The following is a 27959-nucleotide window of genomic DNA, read 5'->3' on the forward strand; positions in this document are numbered from 1 at the left end:
TTACAGACAGACAGGTGGAGAAATGCCTGCAAGCTGAGTTAAAATGGCCAGTGTTCCTATGCTATTCTTTCCATACGACCTCTGCCTCATTCAGTGCACAGACTGGATGTCCATTGGATATGAATCAGGGTGGGGTACTGAAGGAGTCTGTTGTCTGTAGGACCGCTGCCTCATTTGTTGCAAAAGCTGGAAGGTGTACAGTGAATAAGGCAAGGGACTGCAAGAAGAGAAAGGATTGAATGCTTTCCTGGAAAACTGGATTCTAATCCTGCCTCTGCCACAGAGTTTCTGTGTGATGCTGGGCAAGTCACTTTAACCACATTTTTCACAGGTGGTCATTAATTCTGTGTTTCTCATTTTCTGGGCACCCAACATGAGACCTAGGGAACTGCTGAGTGCTCAGAGCTGCTACAGGTACAAAGAAAATAGGCCATACTTAAAGGATGGGGGACTCTATCCTGGGAAGTAGTGACTGAAAAATATTTGGGGGTCTTGGTGGATAATCAGCTGAATAAAAGCTCCCACTGCGATGCTGTAGTCAAGAGGGCTAATGCAAAACTGGGGTGCATAAACAAGGGAATCTCAAGTAGGAGCAGAGAGGTTTTATTACCTCAGTATTTGGCACTGGTGTAACCATTGCTTGAATACTTTGTTCAGTTCTGGTGTCCAGAATTCAAGAAGGATGTTGACAAATTGGAGAGGGTTCAGAGAAGAGCCATGAGAATGATTAAAGGATCAGAAAACCTGCCTTCTAGTGACAGACTGAAGGAGCTCAATCTGTCTAGCTTCACAAAGAGAAGTTTAAGAGATTACTTGATTTCAGTCTATAAGCACCTACATGGGGAACACATATTTAATAATGGGCTGTTCAATCTAGCAGAGAAATGTAGAACATATCCAATGGCTGGAAGTTGAAGCTAGACAAATTCAGATTGCAAAGAAGGCATACATTTTTAACAGCAAGAATAATTAACCACTGAAACAATTTACTCAGGGCTGCGGTGGATTTTCCATCACTGACCAATTTTAAATCAAGACTGGAGGTTTTTCTAAAAGCTCTGCTCTAGGAATTCTTTGGGGGAAGTTCTCTGGCCTGTGTTCTACACGAGGTCAGACTAGATGATCACAGTGGACCTTCCTGGCCTTGGAATCTATGAACTGAAGACAATGGGAGTTGTGCTTCAACAGATAAAGAGTTATATAATACTAAAGACCCTGAAAAATCCAGTCCTAGATGTCTCTAATTGGGAAGCCTAACTTAATAGACACTTTTGACCATAATCTCTCTGTGCCTCAGCCCCCTATCTGTAAAATGTGAATAATATTCCCTCACCTCACAGGGGTGTTGTGAAAATAATTTCCTGAATGTTCGGGAAGCACGTGAATACTCTAGTGATGAGTACCATAGAAAGCCCATGAGGAAATTAATATTTCTGTCTTCCGAGGAAGGTTTCAGTGGTGTGCAGTACATATGGCCTGGAGCTACACAATTAAATTCAATGAGCACTATCCATCCTGTGCAATGAATGAGGCAGGGGTCCTTGTGGAAAAATACCATGTGATCATGTAATTAAAGGCTGGGTCATAACGCATACACGCAGGGAGGCTGAATTAAGGTTGCACAAGCAAACTTAATTCTGGCATTTCCTAATTTCTGGGAGCCTGATTCTGCAACATTCATGTGTCTTTAAAGCAAGCTTTTATATCTACTGTAATGAGGTTCGTGTATAATACATGGGATTAATTCAATGTCTTCAAATACATTTGGTGGGTAGACACACCCTGTAGTGGATTAGAAGTGGTGCCCCCCAGATCCCTGTAGGGGGAAAGAGTGAAGGGAAATTATTCTCTTTCTCAGAGACTCCTCTGAATCACTGGCCACCCCTCCCGCTCCCCTCACACAGCCCTACCCGGACACTTACCAGTGCAGGCGGCATCCGACGTGTCCGAAGCGGAGCGGTAGTATCGGCTTTGGCAGGCACACTCGCTGGAGCCTGGCCCTGGAGCGTGGCTGTGGGTGGGGCAGGGACTGCACGGGGCATCTCCCACAGATGCTTTAAAAGAACCAGTGGGACAGGCTGGGGGAAAGAAAACAGAGACAGATGAGAAGGGGGAACCCATTCCTGCAGATCCCAGAAGGAACACATTCTCCTTCAGGCCGAGGACACGCTGCGGCTGGGAGAACCCAGTACTGACTGACTGTGCCGTTCCAGTCACCCCACAGCGGCGACACAGGCATTGCTCCTTTCAGCTGGGATACGTGCCACTTCCCATCGCCACTAGTGACTGAGGCTTCCATTAAGGTCGAGTGGCGGTAGCAGGACTCTCATTTCCATGTGATTTCTTAACCCTTTTTTGAAATCCCCAATCTGGAAAGTGCTTCAGGGTGGAGTCATTTGTGGATGGCAAACAGAATCAGCCCAGAGAGAGAAAGGGTTTTATTATCTGAAATAGATTTGACTTCTGTGACTGGCCAAAGCGCATTAGCAATGGAGATGGCTAAGAGAGTAACACTGAAACTTGCGTAGAAATCTACCTGAGAGGAACACAAGCCGAGTACAGAGCGCAGCACAGCAAAACCAAACCCCGATTTATAACATGGCAGCAGGCTCATGCTGCCTGGCAATGCAGGGCTCACGTGCTGAGTCACCTGCATGTCAGGTGCTAGAGCCTGCATGGAAAGTTATTGCTGCTGATTCATGCTAGCGGCTGGGTCTTTTTAGGTTCAGCTCAGAACACAAAGGATTCGAGTTTCCCTCTGCGTCAAAGGAAAATCCAACGAACAGCCAAACTCAGGAGAATACTTAGTCTGAGGTTTCAGTTTGGTTGTTGTTATTTAAGTTCCCAAGAGGGAGGTAAACTTGGACCAGACAGAACATGTGCACCTTGTGTTAGGAGCAGGGTGGAAATGCTGCCTTATTCCACTATAAAGAAGAATCTCCCTGAGGGGTTCTATGAGCAAAACAACTCCAGGGGAGAGGAAAGCAGGACCAGGAGAAGTAAAATGTGATAGAAGGAGGGGGAGGCATTGGGGGAGGGGAGAAGGAGATATACACTCAGCTGTCAGTACTGAAGAGAAAAGTGTAAAGTGTGCACCAAAGGTGGACATATTGCATGGAGTGGCGAGAATAAACAGCCTTAGGAATGGCTTGGTGCATTGAGGGAACCTCAGCTCCCATCTCTACTGAAAATCATTGCTTGGAGTTATTTACAATCCACACAGCCACTGAGGTGTGTAAGGAGTGACTACTGAAGCGTGGTTCTCTGCAAAGACGTGACTGTAAAAATGGCCTGGTGGCTCCTCCTGACTGAATGCACTCAGTTTACAAGATTTCCTCTATTGGATTGTAGTCAGCAGTCCTATTGATGTGCAAGCCAGAAGAGAATGCAGCTCACTTTCCTAGATTTTAAGGCGGGACCATTGTGATCATTCAGTCTGACCTCCTGTATAACACAGGCCATAGAATTTCATCCTCAATCCCTGCCTCAATCCCACAACTTCTGGTTGTGCTAGAGCATCTCTTTTAGAAAGATACTTCATTTTCATTTAAAGATTTCAAGTGATGGAGAACCCACCACATCCTCTGGTAACCTGCTCCAATGGTTAATTACCCTCACTTAAAATGTCTACCTTATTCCTAGTCTACGTTTGTCTAGCTTTTGCCTTCAGCCATTGGATCTTGCTGTGCCTCTGTCTGTTAAAGAGCCTCTAACTAGCAGAAACCTTCGTCCAAGCAGGCTCTTACAGACCCTCATCAAGTAACCTCTTACCTTTCTTCGATAAACTGAATAGATGGAGCTTTAGTCTCTCACTGAAAGGCCCGTTTCCCAGACCTCAAACCATTCTTGTAACTCTTTTCTGAACCCTTTCTTACTGGTCAAACACCCTTTTGAATCACGGACACCAGAACTGGACCTGGTGTTTTGGAAACGGTCTTGCCAACGTTGCATACGGAGGTAATGCCACCTCCCAGCCCCTACTCAATCTCCCCCTGCTTATATACCCAAGGCTCACCGCTAGGCTAAGCGTCTGCCCAAAGCGCAGTATGTATTCTGAGTGGAAAAGGATAAGGGTCTGGTTTTAAAGTCCAGCATGGGTTCTCTAGTATATACCGCGGGCACTGCAGAGTTGCAGCCATAAAAAAATGCTGGAGAGGCTGCAGGCATACAACAGACACATCAGACAAAAACATTTCCAGACTCCAACCATTTTTAGGTCTGTCATCTTACTAAATCCACTCTGTAAAAACCCTTTTGGCTGCAGTAAGACCTCCACATGAGCTGCTACAGAGTGACAAGCCCTGGAACTGGTGGGAGCATGATGGAGACTTTATTACATGCAAACAATGGCTAGTAGGTAGGACTGCACTGGTTCCTGCTGACACTCAGAATTCACTCGGTCCAGCTAGTGATAAACTGCCATGTGCACTGAGGATTGTGATACTACTTGTGATGGAAGATGGTAAGGAGAGAGTGGCTGTCTTTATCTCTATGTTTTTAACCAGTAGAGAGGAAACTTATTCATGAATTGAAAGAGAGGATCTGTCCATACATTTCTGTGTGCAAAAATTCCTGAAGAATAAGTATCTCCATGGTCAAAAATTCACCTTCAGTTAACGGCCACAGGTACTTAACAAGCATTTCGGGTCTTTTGTCAGCCATGCCTGCATTGAGGACTATGAATGGGTAGAGTTCCCAACCCACTCTGAACAAACATAGGGTCAGTGTCAAAAATTCACCATCCTTCTTGGGGTCTTCCTTTATTTGTAAGAATAAACAAATATGTGAAATTGTTATGCTGAGCTCCCTTCCACGTTTAACTATGGACATCCAGTTGTGATGTTCTTACCAGATGTCTGATATTAGCCCTGCGTTCTTTCTTGCCTCAGAAAGATTCTCAACCATATGTCTTTCTGGCTTGGAGCTAATGAGACTCCCCTGTTCTAGTTGCCAGGCCTGAGTCAGCAGAACAGTTCTGCACCTTTATGCCAAGTCCTAGAACCTGACAGCATGGTGAACAATGACTTTATTTGCTCCTAGACATGATAATGAATACAAAGAAATCAGAAGGTAATGGTAATGCCAATGGCTCATGTGAAGATCACAGCTTTCTGTAAAAGGAGAGTATGTAATACGAATGCTTACCTAATGCTGAACTAATTTTGTTCTCCCACGATATTGCTGAAAGGGACCCAGGTAGGCCCTCTCTTGACCCAAATGTAGATAACACAAGTGGTTGGCTAAAGTTTGTAGTCAAGGAGGCTTTTCCACACTATTTAGCAACAAAGGATCAACTCTTAACTGAACAAGTTTGCTTTCTTTGAAGACTGTGCGTGACCTGCTACTGAGTCAGACACTGAAATGATAAGGAGAGCACCCTGAAATGTGTTACACAATGGCCTTAATAAGAAACCATTTCTGGTGCCCACACAATGATATTAAACCAAAAGTATAAGGTTGTAGAGTCTGCTGGATAAAACAAGTGCCACCAATAGCACCTCTTCCTCCATGGAGAAGGCCAACTCAAGGATGGCAGTGCACGTGTATTTATTTTGAGGGGAAAAGATAAGCAAGGTTTCCTTGTTGTGGATGACAATCACCCAGTTCCAATGTCCAACAACCACCGTCACAAAAACCATAGCCGCATGGTGGATTTACAGCTTAACTCTGGAGGTGGTATCTGCGAATTGACAGCAAGCTATTCTCCTACTGTTACCGTCCCACACCGCAGAAAGACCAGCAAAGACTCTGGAAAAGGCATTCATGTAATAACTGCTCAGTGATGAACAAATCAAATTATCCTTTCAGATTTGCCTGGCAAAATTTAACTCCTGTACCCATGTGCTCTGCACACCGTTACTGGACGATGATAATAAAGGTGACTGGTTACCAGGATATTGCATGCTGTAAATGCCTAGCCAGAAAGGATGTTTACTAGCTCAGTTATTCCTGATGTGACCATTAATAAATCAGACGTATTGTTCTCGAATCTGAGCTACTTAAAAAGTGCAGGCACAAAGCAAGAGATGTAAAAAGCCCAGGTCACCAAAGACAATGCTATACTTCATCTGAGACTCACTCACTAAATGACAGTATGACCTTCCCTAGAAGGGAAAGGAAAGTGAGAATCTGGAAGCACTGTGAAGAGGCCAGGCTCTTTAAGACCTATAAACTATAAGGGACAATCACGTATTATTAACCAGCTTGTGATGCTGTTATCTGAGCTGATTACAACAAACCTGGCTGAGCTGTGCCTATGTAGCAGCTTTTTACACAACACAACACAACACAACACAACCATGAGTCAAAGGTGCTGGTGCATCAGCAACTGCCATATTGCATCTGCGTCAGTGAATTCTAGGAGTCTCTGGGCTGCCCTGTCATTTTGCCTTAACAGGGATAAAGTGCGTGGAGGACATGCACATAGAGTGGCATCAGCAATGCAAGGGACAATGAAATCTGGGATGTCCTACTGCACTGAGAGATGGGAAGAAGACAGAGATTGGTCAGCCACCCAGTACGGGCCCCATGCACACAGGAAAAACCCGGGGCTGCATTCTTGTTCAGGAAGAAACAGGTTGCTAACAAGGCTGACGTATGCAGCATGTACACACAACCTCCTTAAGAGGCTCCTGTGTCACTCTTTGGTTAGAAACTCAGTTAAAAGTTGCGGTGTAGCCAAGGCCTCTGTGTTCTTGGTCCAGACCACACATGCACTTTGCAAAGTACATGTAAATCACTTATCGAGAATTTCAGGACTAGAATCCTTCCAGGGCTAGTTCCAGCTGTGGAAAAGGACACTGAATTGGTTTCATGCCCTTAGACTAAGGAAATTTCAGAACTAGCTGGCACCAACCCAGTATAAAGGGAAATTACAAGAACAAACACTAATGACTAATCGTTGTCCTATTACACCACCCAAGAAAGTAGTGCTGGCATCTCGGCATAAATGTGGGGTAAAACAAAACAATTTGCCTACTGCTCAGCATCCACAAGAAACTGGAATGGGGAATGGCTCAGCAGAGACATTATTTCACATGAACTCATAAAGGTCCCCACAGAACAGATTTATAAATGGTTAGCCTAGCAAAAACACATTCCCAGCCACAGGGCAGAACAAACCCCTAAATGAGCTTACAAGGTCAAGGTCAGAGCAATCCACCATAAAGACTAGGTAGGTTGAATACGTACGTAAGGAATGAGTTATACATATATCTTTATCACTCAATATATCTTTCACCATATATACAATTATATGTGCTTCTAATTTAAGGAGGAGAAGAGCAATGAAGGAATAGATTTAGATCAGTTTTTGGATGCCTTCTATTGTAATTCTAATTGTAATACTACTTAATACAGGAAGTGCCATTGCATCACAGCTACCCAGAATCCTGAACAGGAAGTAGGATATTCACAATCCAAAGAGTGTAAATAAAGCTTAGTGGATTGCTAGTGGCAAGCTTCATGGTCTCGATCGTTCCTTACAAATTACATTGTCTTCACTGTTCCACTTGTTTTTATTGTAAGAACAGCCAGGGTTTATGGCAGGTGCATCTAAAAAGAAAGGGGGTGGGAGGGAGGAGAATAAATTAAAGTCACATATGGATACAGTGAACCAGATGTAATGATATGTTGACACAGCATTTTATTCAGCCACTAGATGTCTCTATGTGTTGTATAAAGTTCTAGGCAGAGTGTGGTTCCTGGTAAGTAAGGGAGACAATGCAGGAACTCAAGCTATGTGGAAGTCTGTTTATTTGTTTGTTTGTTCTCTAGCTGCAGCCATGTTCTTTAATATCCACTTCCTGATTAAGTTCTGTTTTTCCACATATCATGACACCAGAACTCATTAACCTCTCAGACTTTATCTCCTTCTTTCCTCCCTGAATGATCCTTTAAACAATCTAAACACTTTGTGTGAAGGCCTCTGTCTCTACAGCTCTGAGTCCAGTCTTCCCATAGTTTTCTGCTTCATTATCTCAACATATGATTTCAAATATCATCTGAAAACATCAGATTTGATTTTAGGACTGAATGCTATAAATTCATTCCCTAGACAATATCTTTGCAGTGCTGTTTCTTGTCATCTATACATTACACTGTCCACGGTCTGATATTTAACTCTGTATATTATTTGAGAAAGTTTCCATGAAATACACAAAATAAAATTACATTTTTGTGTAATAAACTTGTCAAGGCTAGCTATGAGCACCAGGCCCTCCGCTGGATGGAATCAGAACTGTTCAACGGCATGCCATAGGCCCTGTAAGCCAAATAAAAAGTTATTTATTTATTTGTGAAAGTTCAGGTAATGAAGAACCTGGGCTTTGGAGCAGGAGGATCTGAGTTAAATCCCTGCCATCATTATAAAATTCTGAGCGGTCACAATGTACGGAACTATGACGACAATGACGCCCTAGATGGCCATGGATTTATTACAATATTTATGAAAGTGACAAATTCGCTTTTTTGGTACTTGACAAGTTGCCAACAGCCATCAGTATTTGTTGAACACTGATCAAGAATAAAAGTAGCGTGTGACATCATCCCTTTGCAAGACCTCCATCTAATAGTGCGTTTTTCATATGAATAGGAAACTGTCTCCACCCCTAAGCAAAGCATGGATCAGCAGAGTCAGAATGATCCACAGAGGTCTGTATCCCCACTGCAGCTGCTTAAACTGGAAAAACGGGATTCCACTACAACCCTTTCACCAGCAAACCTCACGGACATTCAGTGTTTCTCTCTGCCCGGTAATGTTTTCTTTTGGATGAGGACTGAATTTCTGCCCTGTTTTGGATCCCATGGGGCTGCTCAGCAGCCTGAAGAAAGAGAAGACAGTGAGGTATGAACAATGGCCCCACGTAGTAACACCACTTCTCCACCGACGTAACTCCACGGACCATGGTGCAGTGACTCTGGCGTATCAGTGACCAGACCTCGCATGTGGAAGTTCTCACTGGGGTCCCCAATTTGTGACTTTTCATAAAATAATATTTGTTACATACAGACTGTTGGTTTAGCAGCCCATTGTCAGCCACCGTTAGAGACATGGTGGCCGGAGCTGGATAGGAGACGGGCAGGAGGCAGACTGGGAGAACAGTATGTTGTGATACTCTCCCAAGCTCCATTTACTCTTGATACCAAATCAGATGCCACTCACACTGCATTGTGCAGATCTTCAGACCAGGACTGTCGCTCTCTTTCGTGTGCACTTTGAGCAGCAATCCAGGGGCTAACAATGGTGCATTTAAATGTGTCTGCAGGCTGCAGAGATTAACACCCCTGTACAATGAAAAAGGGCAGTCGACACCTCTCAGAACCATTTCTTCAGGCTGTCAGCAGGCTCTGATTGACATCAGTGCATTGATTACACTTGGTTCATGTTTGCAAGGTTATCTTCACAACCATAAAGTCTAGACTTTTTTATTAAGAAAAGCTTACCGGTTCTGGAGCACAATATGGCAGACACCACAGGGAAAAGGACCCTCTCACTAAATCACCTCAGTTTGACCCCTGCAGACCAGGCCCCTAATTTGTGTGTAATCAGTAACTACTGTTTGTGCCCTCAGGTGTGTTTGGAAGGGGCCAGAGAAGGTCCAGAAGGAGTGGCAATCCTCTCTCCAGACACCATGTTTGCACAGCAATAAACAGAGTTTAAAGGAGGATGACGGGGAATGCTATGAGCAGCAGCAGATGAAATGAAATGCAAAATGACCCTTTTTCAGTCTAGGTAGAAAGCTTTGTTTGATCTCCTGGAATTCCTAGGTGAGAATTCATCATCCACCGGAGGGTTTACTATAGTACCCATGGCCATAAAATATAAGTGCTTCCCAGCAATGACCGTATTTAGCACTTCTTATCCTAGGAGCGCAAGAGGATTTAGAAAGGTGGGCTAAGTACTATTATATCTGCTTTACAAATGTGGGAAGTGACACGCTGAAAACAAGAGATTTAACCAATGTCACAAAGCAGATTAGTGGCACAGCATCCTGACCCCGGCTAGTAACCTATCCCCTGAACTAAGCTGCGTCACATCAACAAGCAATATAGGTTCTTGCCTTGCACACACAGACTCTGGGGAGTGTGTTGGTGTGTCTTTTGTTGAAGTTTTTGTACCTACTTTACAGGTAATAAATTCAAGGTTACACTAATCAGAGATCATGACAATATTGTTATTTGTGCCGTCAATATTAAACCAAATCCTAGAGAAAAGGGAACATTGTCACATGAAACAGGTTTGTCATATCCCTCTTTCGTATTGCCTTGGTTAACACTTAAACAGGGTGATGGCTGCAACCCTCCATGGCCTGGGTCACTGAATACATTACACACACACAGGCCCCTTTCCCACCTGCAATCTCTTCCCATACCAGGGGCAAACTAAAATGTCAAGTCTCAGGCAAACTCCCCTTTGCTCTGGCATCCACTCTGTCTGCCAGGTGCAGGAGGGGGGCTAGCAGGAAGAGGTCTTTGCCTCCAGGCAGCGTCTGATTTCAGAACCCATCAGTGAAGCGGAGGTGAAATGATGAGGGAAACTGTCCCCTCTGGGTGAGGCACCTGGGAAACAGGGTTTGAAGCAGAAAAACAGAAAGAAAAAAGGAATCTGTGTGGACAGACAGAGACCCAACCATTCATCTCAGCCCCAGTGACAGAAGCAGCAATTCAGGAACTATGAAGCTGACCGAAGAAGGAATCCTGAGACTAACACCGGGAGAGGGCTCTCGCCTATTTGTTTAACTGTTCAGTGGGCCAAAAAAAATGGCCATTGTCCCGCATGAAAGGAGAGGCTCATTCTGGAATTTCCAAGAGGGATGGCTGAGCCAGCTGGAAGGGGATCACTCTGGACAACCCCATTTCCATCACTCTGGGATTCCTACTGATCCAGTTGCCAGTCAAGAGGAAAAATAGCAACATGAAATCATACTGCAGGCAAAGCCGATTTGCAGAGATTAAACGTGATTCGCAGATGTTCAAACCTCCCCCACCTTCCTAATGAAAAGATAATTGGAGAAAAATCACCATGACCTAAAATTTCTAGCTACTTAGGTTTTTCATTTGCGCTGGACTGACAGTACTAGAGACAAATGGCCTCTCTGCATAATCCACAGAGCAGGTTCACTGTGGGCAACCCCTGCCTCCCCGCACACACTGCCCCCAACCCAGACTCCCTTGAAGGGGCAAGAGAGGCAGTCCAGGCTCCAGTGAAGCTGGTCATGGAGGTGGTTATCTGCAATATGGACATCTCTGTCCCTGTGACATTGGCTGAGAACTGCCAACTCATTTCACACAGGAGCCCTCAGACAGGAACGCTGCCAAGCTGAACACAGGTTTCACAAGCATTTCCCCTCTCCAGTCACTCCATGAACAGGACGGCAAGAGTTAAGTCTGAGACAGCTAGGAAAAAAATTCAACTGGCAATCTGAATATTTAAAAGCCCATCTCCTTCTGCTCCAGCAACAGCGATGCCAGGGGCTGCCATTCCACACACAGCCCAGCTCTGACTGCTTCAATGGCCCTCTGCAGGATCCCGCATCTCATCCCTTCACACTCGGATCAGATCTTCCATGTCTCACGCTACCCTAAGAATAAGCTTAATTCTCCTCTCCCCGTGGAGGAATAACCAAGGGTCCATGATCTTTTCCCCTGAACAGTCTCTCTGTTAGTGAACACGCTCCCCTGGGACAGTCATGAAGGAAATCCCAGTCTGATCCCAGCCTCCCCAGCTGGTGCGGGCATACATGCCTACACTAGTACTGTGAGGCCATCACAGGGGAAAGCCCAGACCAAGAGAGCCCTCTCTCCATCTGACTCTACTGCAAGCTCCATCAATCAATGTCATTGACCAGAACAGTCACAGAAAATACCTACCTGTACCAATCAACTCCTAGCATCCTGGCCACTAGGAACAGCACAGCCTGATCGGCTGCATGGTCCCAACACCCTGGAAGAAAGCATGAGTACAGCCCTCGTCAGTTCCGGGTTCCCAGTGCCAGCACAGAGGGCTGGAGCTGCAGTGCCTCCCTCGGGGGCACAGAGTGCTGTCTCTTTCCATTAAGTCAAGGGCAGCAGCACTAGAGGAGAAGCTCAGTCAGGAAACACGCAAGTGCCTCCCTTTCTGTCGGCCGCGGTCTGCTCTTGGCTCTTGGCATGGTGTCAGAATGCCACTACGGCTCAGCTGAGCACAACTCAGGCTTGGAGACACTGACCCATTTTCCCTGCTCCTCCTCCTCCTGCCCTCCCCGCCTGTGACGGCTCGTCTGTCGGAACGAGTTCTGCTGGGGAGGCCAGCGCGCCCCATCACTGACGCCTACCCAGTCACAAGTCTGGTGAATGGCGGGAGGGAGGATGGGAGAGTGGATAGAACCAGAACCAGAGCCAGAGCCAGAACAAAAGGAAACTGGGTTGGGGGAGGGAATGAGAGATTAAAAAACCAAATACAGGAAGACAGGGACAGAGGGAAAGGCAAAGATACGGAGCCAGACACACAGAGCCTGGGTGCAGAGGGTGCAGGAAGAGACAAACCAACGGAGGCCGAGCAGCCACACACAGAGAGGCCAGCAGCTGTGGGCACCAGCAGTGGAGATTCTCAGTCCACAGGACACATGTCGCACTCGGGGCTCGGATGCGGTTTGAGTGTCGGCTGCCCTGGGAGTTCGGGCAGTGTGGGTGCTGCCAGAACTCGGAATACTCCGATGCACTTTCCGGGGAAGAGGAACGCTGCATCTGCTTGGGGAAAATCCACATGCTTTGCCTATGAAAGCTGGTGGTCTTGGGCTGATACCCAGGTCCAACACAACAGACGTGCCTGGGGGAGACCACGAGCTTCTACTACAGACTGGGACAGGGAGTGTTCTCAGTGCCAAGTCTCCAGTGCTGCTTGGGCTGCAAATCGGATGGAATGGCAGCGGGAGAAAGGAAGGAGGGCAGCACATCTGGGCAGTTGCTGCCGCTCCAGGACACCAGATGGAAGGGAGGGCAGCTCGACCCCCTCGCACACATGCACATGCTTCCGCCAGCCATCCTCTGGACATTAAAAACAGCACAGGAGGTGTGGCTGACAGGGCAAGGAAAGGGGAAGGGAGCAGAGATTATTGGATGAGATTTAACGCTTTTAATCGGAACTTTCTCTCCATCCTCCAATTCGCTTCCTGCCTGCTCTGATATTATAGAGAGAAAGTGTGGTGGGATTAGAGAGAGACTCCAAGACGGTCTGCGGGTGGGGGGAGCCCAGAACGGGGAATCAGATTGTACAACGATACCTACAGGACAAAAAGAACGAACACCAGCTCCTTTGGGAGTGAGAATATAAAGTAGGGAAGCAAAGATATAAACAAGCCCCAGCCCGCACTCACTCCCCTAATCTCTCAGGTGCACAGACGCACCTTTAAAGGGACACTCAGAGGAATGATAAGTATATTCCATTATCAATAACAGCAATCCATGTCATCAGTTTTTAAAATACATCTTAGGAATGTATCTAGCCAGAAGGTAGCTAACACCCACAACTTCAGTGCTCACTACCCGTCAATGCAAAGGGCGCCTATTAATAATACACTCAATAATAAACAGCAATCAAAGAAATATAAACATTATCACACCTCGAGCTGGCCAAAACCTGGTAAGACAATCTGATGCAATATGGCACTTTATGAACTGTTTCTATTCGGTGAGATTTCAAAATGTTGCCAATATCTTCAAAAATCAAAGAACTTGGACCAGCTTTGAGAATTGCTCCCCTGACTACGTCATGTGCAAGGCACAATCCAGTAGGTGTGCTCAGGGACCACCTCACCGCTGAAGGGGAAGGAGGAGGCAGCTGCCTAACAGTGGTGGGAGGAGGTAGCCCTCCTCCTCTTCCTCCTCCTCCTCATCATCATCAAGGCTAGCCCAGCAGTCAGAGCATTCACCAGTTCAAGTCCCTGCTCTGCCTGACGAGAAGGGATTTGAGCAGGGGTCTACCATTTCTAGGGTGATCGGACAACAAGTGCGAAAAATCGGAACAGGGCAAGGAAAAATAGCCACCTACATAAGAAAAAGCCCTGAATATTGGAATGGTCCCTTTAAAATCAGGACATCTGGACACCCCACCTCTCAGGTGAGTGCCCTAACAACTGGACTGTAGGGTCATTCTTATTTTTTTCTCTAGCCAAATTAAAGTGGAACAACTCCAAAAGGAGAGATTGAGGGAGCCTCACATCAGAATATCCCAGAGCCCTGTGGGTAGGGCATCCCGCCAAGTGATGGCAGATTCCAGTTCACATCTCTTCTTATCAAGCAGAGGGGAGACTTGAATCAGGGATTTCCCATGTTCTGGATGACTGCCCTACCCACTGGGCTAAAGGTTAAAAGGGAAGGCTTCTTGTCAAACTCAAACATCTTAATTGGACTAAAATGGGAGGCCCAGATAATCTCCATCCAAGAATATTCAAGGAACTAGCACATGAAATTGCAAGTCCAATAGCAAGGATTTTTAATGAATCTGTAAACTCAGCGGTTGTACCGTATGACTGGAGAATTGCTAATGGAGTTCGTATTTTTAAGAAAGGGGGAAAAAATGATTCAGGAAACGATAGGCCTGGAGTTGACTTCAATTCTATGCAAGGCTTTAGGACAAATTTAGGAAAGAGAAAGTAGTTAAGGACATAGAGGTACATGGTAACTGGGATAAAATACAACAGGTTTTGGAAAAGGTAGTTCATGTCAGACCAACCTGATTTCTTTGTTTGAGAAGAGAACTGATTTTTCAGATAAAGGAAATGAAGTGGATCTAATCTACCTGGATTGCAGTAAGGCATTTAATACTGTTCCACATGGGAAATTATTAGTTAAACTGGAGAAGAGGGGGATTAATGTGAGAATTGAAAGGGGAGAAGGAACTGGTTAAAGGGGAGACTACAACGGGTCACACTGAAAAGTGAACTGTCAGGCTGGAGGGAGGTTACTAGTGGAGTTCCTCAGGGATCCATCTTGGGACCAATCTTATTTAACATTTTTATTACTGACCTTGGCACAAAAAGTGGGAATGTGCTGATAAAGTTTGTGGATTACACAAAGTTGGGAGGTATTGCTAATACAGAGAAGGATCGGGATATCATACAGGAAGAGCTAGACAATCTTGTAAACTGGAGTAATAGAAATGGGATGAAATTTAACAGTGCAGTGTGCAAGGTCATGCACTTGGGGAATAACAACAAGAATTTTTGCTGTAAACTGTGTGTGGGGGGGGGTTTATCAGTTGAAAGCGACAGAGGAGAAAGTCTTGGGTGTATTGATTGATCACAGGATGACTATAAGTAAGATTAAGATTTTGCAATGGTTATTTTTAGTAAAAGTCAGGGAGAGCTCACAGGCAATAAACAAAAGTTCACAGAAGCCATGAGTTCTCCCTGATTTTTACTAAAAATAACTATCTATGATAAAATGGGGCTGAGTGGGGACAATGGGGGGTGGGATGAGAGCAGAACTGTGTGCAATTCTGGTCTGCCACGTTTAAGAAAGATGAATTCAAACTGGCACACGTGCAGAGAAGGGCTGCTAGGATGATCTGAGGAAGGGAAAACCTGCCTTGTGAGAGGAGACTCGAAGAGCTTGGCTTGTTTAGCCTAGCCAAACAAAAGCTAAGGGGAGATATGATTGCTCTCTGTAAATATATCTGAGGGATAAATAACCCGGGGCGGGGGGTGGTGAGGAGTTATTTATGTGAAGCACCAGTGTGGACCCAAGAAGACATGAATATAAACTGGCCATCAACAAGCTCAGGCTTGAAATTAGATGAAAGTTTCTAACCACAAGAGGAGTGAAGTTCTGGAACAGTCTTCTAAGGTCACCAGTGGGGACAAAAAAACCCAACTGGCTTCCCAAGTGAGCTTGATACGTGTATGGAGAGGACGGTCTGATGAGACTGCCTACAACGGCATGTAGCCCGTCTGTGACAGCCAGCAGCACATATCCCCAATGGCTGGAGATGGAACACTAGATGAGTTACTACAGGGAATTCTTTCCCCGCTGTCTGGCTGGTGGGTCTTGCCCACATGCTCAGGCTCCAACTTATCACTACATTTGAGGTCAAGGAGGAATTTTCCCCCAGGGCAGATTGGGAGAGAAACTGGGAGATTTTCACTTTTCACTGCAGCATGGGACATGTGTCACTTGCAGCGTTAAACTAGTGTAAATGGTGGATTCGCTGTCACTTTAAGTCTTTAAACCATGATTTGAGGACTTCAGTAACTCAGCCAGAGGTTGTGGGTCTGTTACAGGAGTGGGTGGGTGAGGTTCTGTGGCCTGTGAGGTGCAGGAGGTCAGACTAGATGATCACGATGGCCCCTTCTGACCTTAGAGTCTATGAGTGATGATAAACACTAATATGGTTGCTTTGATGTTCCATGCATTTTTCTTGTGTGTGTGCGGGGGGGAAGGAAAGAGGGAGGTTGCACTATCTCACAAAGTAAGAGCACGACACACTGAATCCTCAGCACCATTTACTGCATGTTGCTTAGTGGCATCTCATTCAAGTACTGATTCAAGCCAACTCAGGCTTGTGTGAGCTGATGAGAACACAGCACAATGTGCTATGGCTGCAGGCTATGTGAGACAGGCAGAAACAAAGGAAAGGAAAGAAAGGAAAGAGAGTATTGGCAAGAATGAATCTCCAGTGAATGTTTTACATGGATTTTTTTTTTGTTTTTTTAAAAAATGTTCTGGCCACAGATTGCCCGTCTTTACTCTATATTTATATCTGTTTTTCCTGCCATGAAATAGGACATGCAGGAGCTTTGATAAATGGATTGAAAGGTCAGCCAGTGAAACTGCAGCTTCTGTTAGACCCTCTGTAAATGTTTTTATAACTTTCTATCTGTCATACTCCCACCCACCTCCCAGAATAATCAGCCTGATGAGTCACTACAGATCTCACTCTGCCCTCAGGAAAGAAAGAAAAAAAATGTTTTAAATGCTGACTATAGGATTTCTAAAGAAATCCCTTCAAATATGACAAAAAGCACCCAAAAAAGAATGTTTAAAAAGCTTGTTAAGGCATGGAATGTATTGCTTTCTTCCAGGCTGGCATTTCCCCACCAAGGGCAGATGGAACTCTATGTATGTCCCCAAAAGTAATTCACCTTTGGGAAGAGAGAAAGCAGGAGACGTTTTAGCCTCTACAGTAATTATTAGGGACTGGAAGATAAAAGAGCCACAGAACTAGAACAAAAGGCCTGTTCAACCAATGCTATGGCATTACTAGATTCCCTCTAGTCCCAGCTGTACCTTGGTCCAGAGTACTCTAAATAATCCCTCTCCTTCCTTAGTATCTACCACATTCAAGAATTTGCCGATATTTATCAGATTCCCCCTTAATCATCCTTTTGCTGAGTGACTCATTTAAATTCTTGTGGTTCCCTGCACTACCACTCTGCTCAGCCAATGGTTCATAAGCAGATTTCATGAGTTTATAGACATTATTGTACTTAGGATGGCTTCTCCTTTCTGATAACATGCTCACACCAACTGCTGCCATATTCTAGAGATGTGTGAAATGGAGTCTTTTTAATATCAAGCCAGAGGCCAAAACTGGGGAAAGACCAGCACTTGCACTGATTTACCTGAAGCAAATAAGACCACTTAAAGGGATGAATGTGCCAGATTCCCAACACTGGAAAACATAATCTTGGTTTACATAATCACTTGTAATCTTATTTTGTATTTATACTGTTAGTTAGTTTCCCAAAGAACAGTTGATTCTCATTGGCTGGCCACCATGAAAACATATTGATTTAGAGCTAAATATAGTCTTCAAACTAAATTTGGTACTTCTTTTTGCTAACCATAAGGGAAAAAATCACATTTATTTACGCAATTATTTAGCTTAACATATATTTATTCAGATTCTTATTTTTTGTATTTTGTATTATATTAGAAAATGGTGAATGAGGCGTTTTTTATTTACTAAATGACGATTAACCTTTTTGTCATGATTTGTGCCAAGTGGCATTTGAATGGAAATCGAAGTTGAACCAAAAATGAACAAAACCAGCATTTTAAAATGTTTTTTAAATTCATTACAAAACACTGCCTCAAATGTGTTGGATACATAAGGGGAAAATGTAAGTTAATCAAAACCTGTTTTGCATCTAAAACGAACTGATCTATTAAACCGAGAATGCATTAATTGTTGTAATTGAATCGAAAGATTATCTCTAGTCACATTGGACCAGATTTTCAAAGGTATTTAGATGCCTAAAGATTCAAATATCACCTGGTGGCTAACCAGAAAAGAGGCTAACCAGGTTAGGTGCCTACTATCTTTGCCTCATTGACTTTGTAGCTCTGTTGAAATCAAGGAAAGTTCGGTGCCAACACTGCTTAGGTTCATTTGAAAAATCAAACTAGGCACCTATCTGCATCTTTAGGTACATAAATATCTCTGAAAACCTGGTCCATGTTCTTCAACTTTTCATAATAAACAGATCTTATTTTCTCCTTGGTTTTTCTTCATAAACTGGAAGATGAAAACAAGATTTCCTACTTTTATTCAACTCCCAATCGGTTTCTCAGCTGTGAATGAACTAGTCCAAATGAAGAAAACATTTTTTTTGCACCTGCCAGATAAACTGAAACTAAAACTAATTAAGGGAAAAGCTTTTTCTGCACAACAGAAACTGAAAGCACTTACATTTGGAAAAATGTCAATACCAGCATTCACTTCATTTTAAAGAGTGAAAGTAATACAGTTACTTACTTAATGCAGTCCATGATATTATACATTTATAAAGCTTGCATTGCCCTCAGGGGGGCAATTTTTCCCCAATTCTGAATTTAATTAAAAAAGCAACACTTTTTAACGCATTAAAATTTCAGGAAGGTTCCTTGATGCTTCATACTATTTTTTTATTTATTTAAATGATTTTAATAGATTACAGTAAGTTTGGGCCTTAACACAGGTTATTATAGTGTCACATTTAATTTTAAACAAGTTTATTTTTAGAAAGAAAAACGTATTTAATTTAAATTAAAAAAGTCTAATGTTTGTTTTCTTTTTAAATCTTCAAGTTTTATCCACCCTGGTGGACAAAGACATGATTTGTGATGTGAGCATCTACCCGACTTGGAACTGGACTGAGATCATTCAACTCAATGCACACACAGACCAGTGAACTAAGTCGCTTAAATGCTTTAAAAAACTTTACCCTTTATTCTTAATCTTTTTTTTTTTTTTTTAAATCTCATGATTTTTGTGGATCTGACTCAATTATTTACATGAGACTGTAGTCTGGTTGACACCTGGCTAAGGATGGCTTCAAGACCAAGACTGGGTTTTTACATGGAGACAGGTAAACAGGGTGTCCCCCAAGGATCTGTACTTGGAACTGTGCTGTTCAACATATTAATTAATGATCTGGAAAAGGGGGTGAACAGTGAAGAAGTAAGGTTTGCAGATGATACAAAATTATTCAAGTTAGTTAAGTCCAAAGCTGACTTAAAAGAGTTACAAAGGGATCTCACTAAACTGGGTGACTGGGCAACCAAATGGCGGATGAAACACAACACTGATAAGTGCGAAGTAATACACATTTGAAAAAATAATCCCAACTACACACACACACACACACACACACACACACACACACACATAAAATGATGGGTTCTAATTAGCTGTTACCACTCAAGAAAGAGATCTTGGAGTCACCATGGATAGTTCTCTGAAAACTTCAGTTCAATGCGCAACAGTGGTCAAAAAGCCTAACAAAATGTTACGAACTATTAGGAAAGGGATAGAAAATAAGACAGAAAATATAATAATGGCACGCTATAAATCCATGGTGCACCCACACCTTGAACACTGTGTCCAGTTCTGGTGGCCCCATCTCAACAAGGATATAGTGAACTGGAAAGGTTCAGAGAAAGGCAACAAAGATGATCCAGAGTATGGAATGGCTTTCATACAAGGAGAGACTAAAAAGATTAGAGCTGTTCATCTTAGAAAAGAGATAATTAAGGGGGGATATGACAGAGATCTATAAAATCATGAATGGTGTACAGAAAAGTGTTCTTTACTCTTTCCCACAATACAAAAGCCAGTGGTCATCCAATGAACTTAACATGCAGCAGCTTTAATACAAACAAGAGGAAATACTTTTTCACACAAAGTGCAATTAACCTGTGGAACTTGTTGCCAGGGGATGCTGCGATGGCCAAAAGTATAACTGGGTTTAAAAAGGAAAAGACGGTTACTAACCTTCTGTAACTGTTGTTCTTTGAGATGTGTTGCTCATGTCTATTCCAATTAGGTGTGTGAGCACTCATGGCGGCCGGAAGGCTTTTCCCCCTGTAGTATTCGTAGGGTCAGATCTGGAGCCCCCTGAAGTCGTGCGCATAGCACCCTATATAAGGGCCTGCCGATCCTCCGCCTCCTCAGTTCCTTCTTGCCGGAAGACTCCGACAGACGGGTAGGTGGGTGGGTTTGGAATGAACATGAGCTATCCATCTCAAAGAACAACAGTTACAAATGGTTAGCAACCATCTTCTCTTCTTCGAGTGCTTCCTCATGTTGATTGCAATTAGGTGACTCGCAAGCATCCTAGGCGGCAGGGTCAGAGTTCAACAGAGAACTGACTGCAGGACCGCTCTGTCCACTACTGCATCCCCTCTGGCCTGTTGAGTAACGGTGTAGTGTGCCACAAAAGTGTGATGGGAGACCACATTGCTGCTATGCAAATGTCCTGGACTGGGACCAGGGCTACGAAGGCTGTCGAGGTCGCCTGGGCCTTTGTGGAGTGGGCCTTCAAAACAGGAGACGGCACCTTCGCTAGCTCATAACAGGTCCTAATACACGAAGTAATCCATGATGATATCATCTGGGAGGAGACTGGAAGGCTTTTCATTCTGTCCACCACCACGACAAAGAGCTGGGGGTCTTCCAAAAGGGCTTCACTCTCTTGTTATAGAAGGCCAAAGCCCTCCTAACATCCAGTGAATGAAGATTCCAGTCATGCAGTTTGGGGTAGAAGACCAAGAGAAAAATATCCTGATTAGAGTGAAACTGTGAGATTACCTTTGGAAGGAATGCCGGGTGTGGTTGCAGACGAACCTTGTCCTTGAAAAACACAGTATAGGGAGGTTCCGACATCAAGGCCTTCAGCTCCGACACCCTCCTAGCTGATGTAATGGCTACTAGGACGGCCACCTTCCATGACAGGTACAAAAGGGAACATGTTGCCAGTGGTTCAAATGACGGTCTTCATCAGTGCAGATAGCACCAAGTTCAGATCCTATTGAGGAACCGGCTGACAGGCTTGAGGGAACATTCTGTCGAGACCCTTGAGAAAACGGATCACTATGTGGTTTGAGAAAACTGAACGGCCCTTCACCCATGGATGGAATGCCAAGACTGCCGCTAGGTGGATCTTCAGTGAGGATACTGATAACCCTTGATGCTTAAAGTGTAACAGATAGTCCAGGATAAGTGCTATTGATGAAGCCGCCGGGGAAAACCCTTTCTGCCGGGACCAGAGGTAGAACCTCTTCCACTTCACCATGTAGGTAACCCTTGTGGAAGGTTTTCTACTGCCCATTAGGATCTCCCTAACCTGCTCCGAACATTCCATCTCCTGCTGGTTCAGCCATGGAGCTTCCAAGATGAAAGATGAAGGGATTGCAGGTTAGGGTGACAAAGGCGACCCCGATCCTGCATAATCAGGCTTCGCACCAATGGAAGACTGATAGGGGTCTCAATAGGAAGCTTGAGCAACGTGACCCAATGTCGACATGGCCACGCTGAAGCATTCAGGATTAACACCCACTTGTCTCTTTTGACTTTCAGAAGGATCTTGTGTATCAATGGGATCACCGGAAAGGCATAAATCAGTCAACCTTACCAGGGACGGAGGAAAGCATCTGCTATTTGAGCCCTGACGGTGGCCCTGAAAAGAGCAAAACTGCATGCATTTCCAGTTGGATTTCATAGAATCATAGAATATTAGAGTTGGAAGGGACCTCAGGAGGTCATCTAGTCCCACCCCCTGCTCAAAGCAGGACTAACCTCAGCTAAATCATCCCAGCCAGGGCTTTGTCAAACTGCAGCTTAAAACCTCTAAAGATGGAGATTCCACCACCTCCCTAAGTAATCCATTGCAGTGCTTCACCACCCTCCTAGTGAAAAACTTTTTCCTTATATCCAATCTAGACGTCCCCCACTGCAACTTGAGACCATTGCTCCTTGTTCTGTCATCTACTACCATTGAGACCAGCCTAGCTCCATCCTCCCTGGAACCCTCTTTCAGGTAGTTAAAGGCTGCTATCAAATCCCCCCTCATTCATCTCTTTTGCAGACTAAACAAACCTAGTTCCCTCAGCCTCTCCTCATAAGTCTTGTGCTCCAGGCCCCTGTGCCTTAAGGAGATCTGCCTAAACTATCTAACTAACTACTAACTGTTTTTAACTGCTAACTTTTAATGCTAATTGAACTATTTACAGGTACAGAGGAATTTAATCACTGGGAGAGAAGAACCCTTGCAGAGCAAGAAGCAATGGATTCTAGTGGACCGTCACAGGTGGTAAGAAGGAACTGAGGAGGCGGAGGGTCGGCAGGCCCTTATATAGGGCACTATGGACGCGCGACTCCAGGGGGCTCCAGAGCCAACTCTACGCGTACTACTGGGGGAAATACCTTCCAGCAACCATGCACGAGGTGCACACACACCTAATTGGAATGGACATGAGCAAGCACTCAAAGAAGAACTAGATAACTTCATGGAGGATAGGTCACGCAATGGCTATTGGTCAACGTGGTCAGGGACATAACCTCATGCTCCGGATGACTGTAAACCTCTGACTGCCAGAAACTAGGAAAAGAAGAACTCCAACTGCCCTGTTCTGTACACTCCCGTGAAGCTCTGGCACTGGCCACTGTCAGAGACAGGATACTGGGCTAGGTGGACCATAGGTCTGACTCAGTATGGCCATTCTTATTTTCTTATGTTGGTAGGATGGGAAAGGGAGGGCTGGGGAAGGGATAAAGAAGAAGAGTTGGTGGATGATTTGGGGAGGTGCGGAGGGACTATCTTCTGTTTGCCATCCAGGTTCACTATTGAGATGTCTTTGCAGATCTTAGGCTGCTCTTGGATGCTTGGGTTGAAGCTATGGGGAAGAGCATTTTCCACTGTGGTAATCTCTCCCTATTTTATCACAAGCCTTCTGATATTAAGGGTTTTTCTTAAAGCTGCAGCTCCATGAGAATCTCAGCTTTTCTCTACATTTCTAACCCTCATGGTTTCAGATAAAAGTTTGAAAAATATGACTCAAGTGCATCCTCAAGAAACTCAGAAACCAAAAGACCAATAAAATGGACACAAAATGCATAATTTTTTTAAGCCTGACTCATGATTTCTGAACCGTACATGTTGGCAATTTTGCTTTCCTCCCCCACGAGAATCCTAGAAATGTAGGGCTGGAAAGAACCTCAAGATGTCATCTAGTCTATCCCCTTAGACTGAGGCAGGATTAAGGTACCTAGATCATTCCTGACAGGAGTTTGTCTAGCCTACCCTTAAAATCCTCCAGTGACAGGGATTCCACAATCTCTCCAGACAACCTATTCCAGTGCGTAACTATCCTTATTGTTAGAAAGGTTTTCCTAATATCTAACCTGAATCTCCCTTGCAGCAAACTAAGTCTATTACTTCTTCTCCTACCCTTTGTGGACATGAAGAATACTTGACCACCTTTCTATATATAAAGAACATTTTACATATTTGAAATCTTCTACTTCCATCCTCAGCCTTCTCTTCTCTAGATGAAATCTGACCAATTCTTTTCAGCATTTCCTCATAAGTCAGGTTTTCAAAACCCTGTATCGTTTTTGCTGCTCTGCTTTGTACTGTCTTCAGTTTACCCACACCTTTCCTAAAGTGTGGTGCCCAGAACTGGACACAGTATTCCAGCTGAGGTCTCACCAGTACCAAGTAGAGCAGGACAATTATCTCCCATGTCCTACATACAACACTCCTGTTAATACAGCCGAGAATTACATTTCCCCTTTTTGGAGCAGCAGCAGCACACTGTTGACTCATATTTAGGCTTGGCAGAATTCAATTTTTTGTTTTTGTATAATTTCTATAGATAACATCATTGTTTATTTTTAAACATTTTTTCCTATTTTTATCAATTTAAATTTTCTCAGCTGCAGCAAATTATGAGTGGGCGTGTCAGGCTATAACTATTTAATGGCATTAGACACTGACGTTCAAAAAGTAAATGTTTTTTAATCATTAAAACACTAACTACCCCTCCCACACAAATTATATCCCTGTTCCAGCTCTGCTAATGCCAGCATTACAACATGTTTTATACACATTAAGGTGGAACTCTAATAAGTTCTCAAGCAGTATTTTTCTTACTTTGCTTGTCTGTACATTTTTATTATTATCCACAGAATATTTTTTTCATTAGTGTGCACAGTGAAATCGACGTTTATTGACATTTACCAATAAAAATCGAATCCTTCTACACCTACTCATATTCAGTTTGTGATCCACTATAACGCTCAGATTCTTTCCTGCAATACTACTGTCTTAGCCAGTTATTCCCCATTTTGTATTTGTGCATTTGAGTTTTCCTTCCCAAGTATAGTACTTTGCACTTGTCTTTATTGAAATTCATCTTAATGAAAAAATCGAATAGTACGAGACCCAGGACAGAGCCCAGTGGATACTTCCTTCCAGTTTGACATCAAACCCATCGACAATTCCTCTTTGAGTATGGTTTTTCCACAACGGTGCACCCTCATAGTGATTTAATCTCTAGACCAGATTTCCCTACTTTGCCCATGAGAATGTCATGTGGAACTGTGTCAAAAGCCCTCCCAAAGTCTTTTGGGATATATCTATCCCAGCTAATTTAATACCCTCTTCACTAGGTTGGCAAATTGGTGCCCTAAGATGCTCTTTCTCTTTTTCGTCAGGTGGACCTGATCCCTGTCCATCAGTCCAGCTCTGCAGAACATTATGCTACAGTACTCATATCACCATCCCACTATCCTCCTGTGCTTGGCAACTCCTAAGATTTCCCTATGCTAGTCTCTTCTGTTCCTACCTTTATTTGCCTCAGTCTTCAGAGAAAAATGTATACTCTTTTTTACTCCTGGATTTGAGTTAATAGGACCTATCTATTCTGCCTGCCAGGGTGAGTCAGCAGAATGGCTCTGTATCTGTCTCCCAGAATCTGACAGCTCACCACACTTTCTCTCTCTGCATGGGATGTAGCTGTGGTCAGCAAAGACAATTCACTAAAAACTCCCCCGTCCTACAGCTCTGAAACATTCCTCTCTTTGGTCTACCAGGGCCCAGATGTGTTTATCGCTCTACAGCATTGTGCAAAAGTTTCTCTATTTTTCAACCATTCAGGAAGGAAGGGATTTGAGAAGTAGAAGAAAGAGGGTAGTAAGAAGTAGTGTAGTGATTTGGGAAATGTTGTTTTTGTTGGCAAGTACAGTAGTATGGTACTTTGTATGAGCAGCATAATGTAAAGAATATGTACACATTCATATCTGTTTACTTCTGAAATCGTCTTTGTGTATTTTAACTTGTATGCACAGTCCACAAATAAGAGTTTTTGATTATACCAAAATAAATAATAAAAAAATAAGTTAATAGGGTGGTGGTGTTGTCTAGTGGTCATATCAGGGAACTGTGAATCAAGTCTGCAACTTTCTCTTTAGGGATGCAACAAGTCTATATGTGATGGATACACAAACACAAAGTTGTTTTTTTAAATTTGAATATCCATAAAATAAATAATTTAATAATCATGTAATGAATGACATAATATTTAGATGCTTCATGACTGAGGGCCCTGATGCTATATTATTAACAAGTTCTGTGACATAACATTAGTCCTAGCATAGTATCTGGAAGGTCAGAGTACAAATAAGACAGCCATTTAGTGATCCATGAATTGCAGAAGTTAGAAACGGAAAACACTTGTTAGATCATCCAATTCATTTCCCTGAGGCCAGTGCAGGAGTGTTCCCTGCAACTCTTTCTCTAGGTTTTGTCCAGTCTAGTTCTAAAAGTCCCTAGCAATGGGCTTCCACCCTTTCCTTGGAAGACAGTTACACAGCTCCCTGTGGAGTAAAAGATTCCTCACTGTCACAGGAATCTTTTACTGATATCCAGGCTATGGTTTTCCCTTTCTTAATTTTATCCCTTCACTCCTAGTTACACCCCATGCACCACGCTAATAATTCCTCTTCCAGCTTTTTGTTTAGACCTTTCAAATATTTGCATGCTGTTATTTAGTGGCGAGGGCAGGATGTTTCCCCCAATTGCTTAGAACACACACAGAGATGGCAAACACACAGGTAGGATGCTGCTGTTTCTGTTACTTTTCTAAAAACACTCTAGAAATGGCAGTTTGCCAATGCTAATAGCTATGTTGTTCCCTGTGATAATACTTCAAACATTAGAAAAGCTTTCAGTGATTGTAGTGTGTATGGTTTGGGCTGGTTTTGCACATCCCCTGAAGGTGTACTTTAATGATGCTTTGTTAAAGTAACCATCCGCAGGCAAATAGATCCCTGGCTGACCATTTTAAGCAGCATTTCACTACTCCCTACAAATTTCATAGCACCCACAAGAAAATGGGCCAGCCTATAACTCAACTAATTTGAGATATTGCCTCAAGATGAAACAAGTCACACTATATTTAAAATGGCAACGTGAGGAGTTTGCTTCCTTTTTATAAACCAACCACAATACCTGAAATTGAATGAAACCAGAGGGATGATGAGTGTATTAACCCTGACTATGATTATTCCTCGCTGACCAAGAACACAGCATCCTCAGACTATACTGAAGATTGTAAATAGTAAAATTTCAAACAAAAGAAGAAAATCTACAAAACAACACAAATAAGACTGTCAAACTGCTCAAAGGGAAAGTGTAAAAACAGTTTTGGCCCTTCTATAAATCTATAGCTTGCCCCCATCTGGAATATATATTGTGTACAGTTCTGGTCATCCCATCCCCCCAAAAGAGATCATAGAACTGCAGTGGGGTCCAGACACAAGTGGCAAAAATTATTAGAGGAAATAATTAGGGGAAAATGAAAATATTAGACCCATTTAGTTTTGAGAAGAAGCAAATAAGATGGAATCTGACAAAGGAATACACAATAATGAATGGGACAGAAAAGGTGAAATGGACACTTTTATTTACCGCCTCCTAATACAAGAAGAAGGGGAAGTTCAATAAAACTGAAAAGCAACACATTTCAAATCGCAAAAAGGAAATACTTTCACATGAATCATAATTAAGCTGTGGAACTCCTTGCTACAAGATCTCACTGAAAACAAGAGCTTAGTCAGATTCAAAAACGGAGTAGATGGTTTATGGAAAATATGAACATCCACAGTTACATGGGATAAAATAAAAAATAGATGAGAGACAGAAAGCCAAATCCTGGCTCCATTAAAGCCACTGGGAATTTTGCCACAGATTTCAATAGAGCCTGGCTTTCACCCATACGCCTTCAAGATTCACAGCGTAAGTTAATCATTAACTAGTGGGGTCAAAAAGAAACTATAGGCCAGTTATTCAGTTGTGATGTGTCTTGCACATTCATCTGAAGCATTTGGGGCTGGCCATTGGCCTACCTCACCTTTCTCCTCTTCCATATTGAGTCTTTCTGCACCACACCCTTCTTGCCTTGTCTGCAGGCCAGTAAAGCTCACGTCCCCAGAACTGCTGCAACACATTGTTTATATTGTGTTCCAAAACTGAACTGACAGAGAGGAAGGAGCTGGGATTTTCCTGGTGTCAAATAGCAATGAATATATGCTAGTTAGCCTTACTGACCGATAGGAAAGAGGAAGGAGGGAGAAGAAAAAGGGGATTTTTTAAAACAATTTCCCTTTCTGCAGTTTCACAGCCTCATTTTTGTTACTTCGTGCGGTGAGCTTCTTGAAC

The 27959-nt window shown here is 43.5% G+C and overlaps 1 protein-coding gene across 1 annotated transcript in view; it reads right to left on the reverse strand.

The window, feature by feature from the left end:
* LOC137166540 (ephrin type-B receptor 5) overlaps positions 1 to 27959 on the reverse strand; it is a 106638-nt gene that overhangs the window by 26929 nt on the left and 51750 nt on the right. Inside the window, exon 5 of the mRNA XM_067568311.1 lies at positions 1923 to 2078. Within this exon, the coding sequence (XP_067424412.1) occupies positions 1923 to 2078 (156 nt within the window). The remainder of the gene's footprint in view (positions 1 to 1922; positions 2079 to 27959) is intronic.

This window comes from Emydura macquarii, unplaced genomic scaffold (genome assembly GCF_026122565.2).
Source record: "Emydura macquarii macquarii isolate MOO-44397 ecotype Brisbane River unplaced genomic scaffold, CSIRO-AGI_Emac_v2 contig_2871, whole genome shotgun sequence".
Classification (NCBI taxonomy): Eukaryota; Metazoa; Chordata; order Testudines; family Chelidae; genus Emydura; species Emydura macquarii.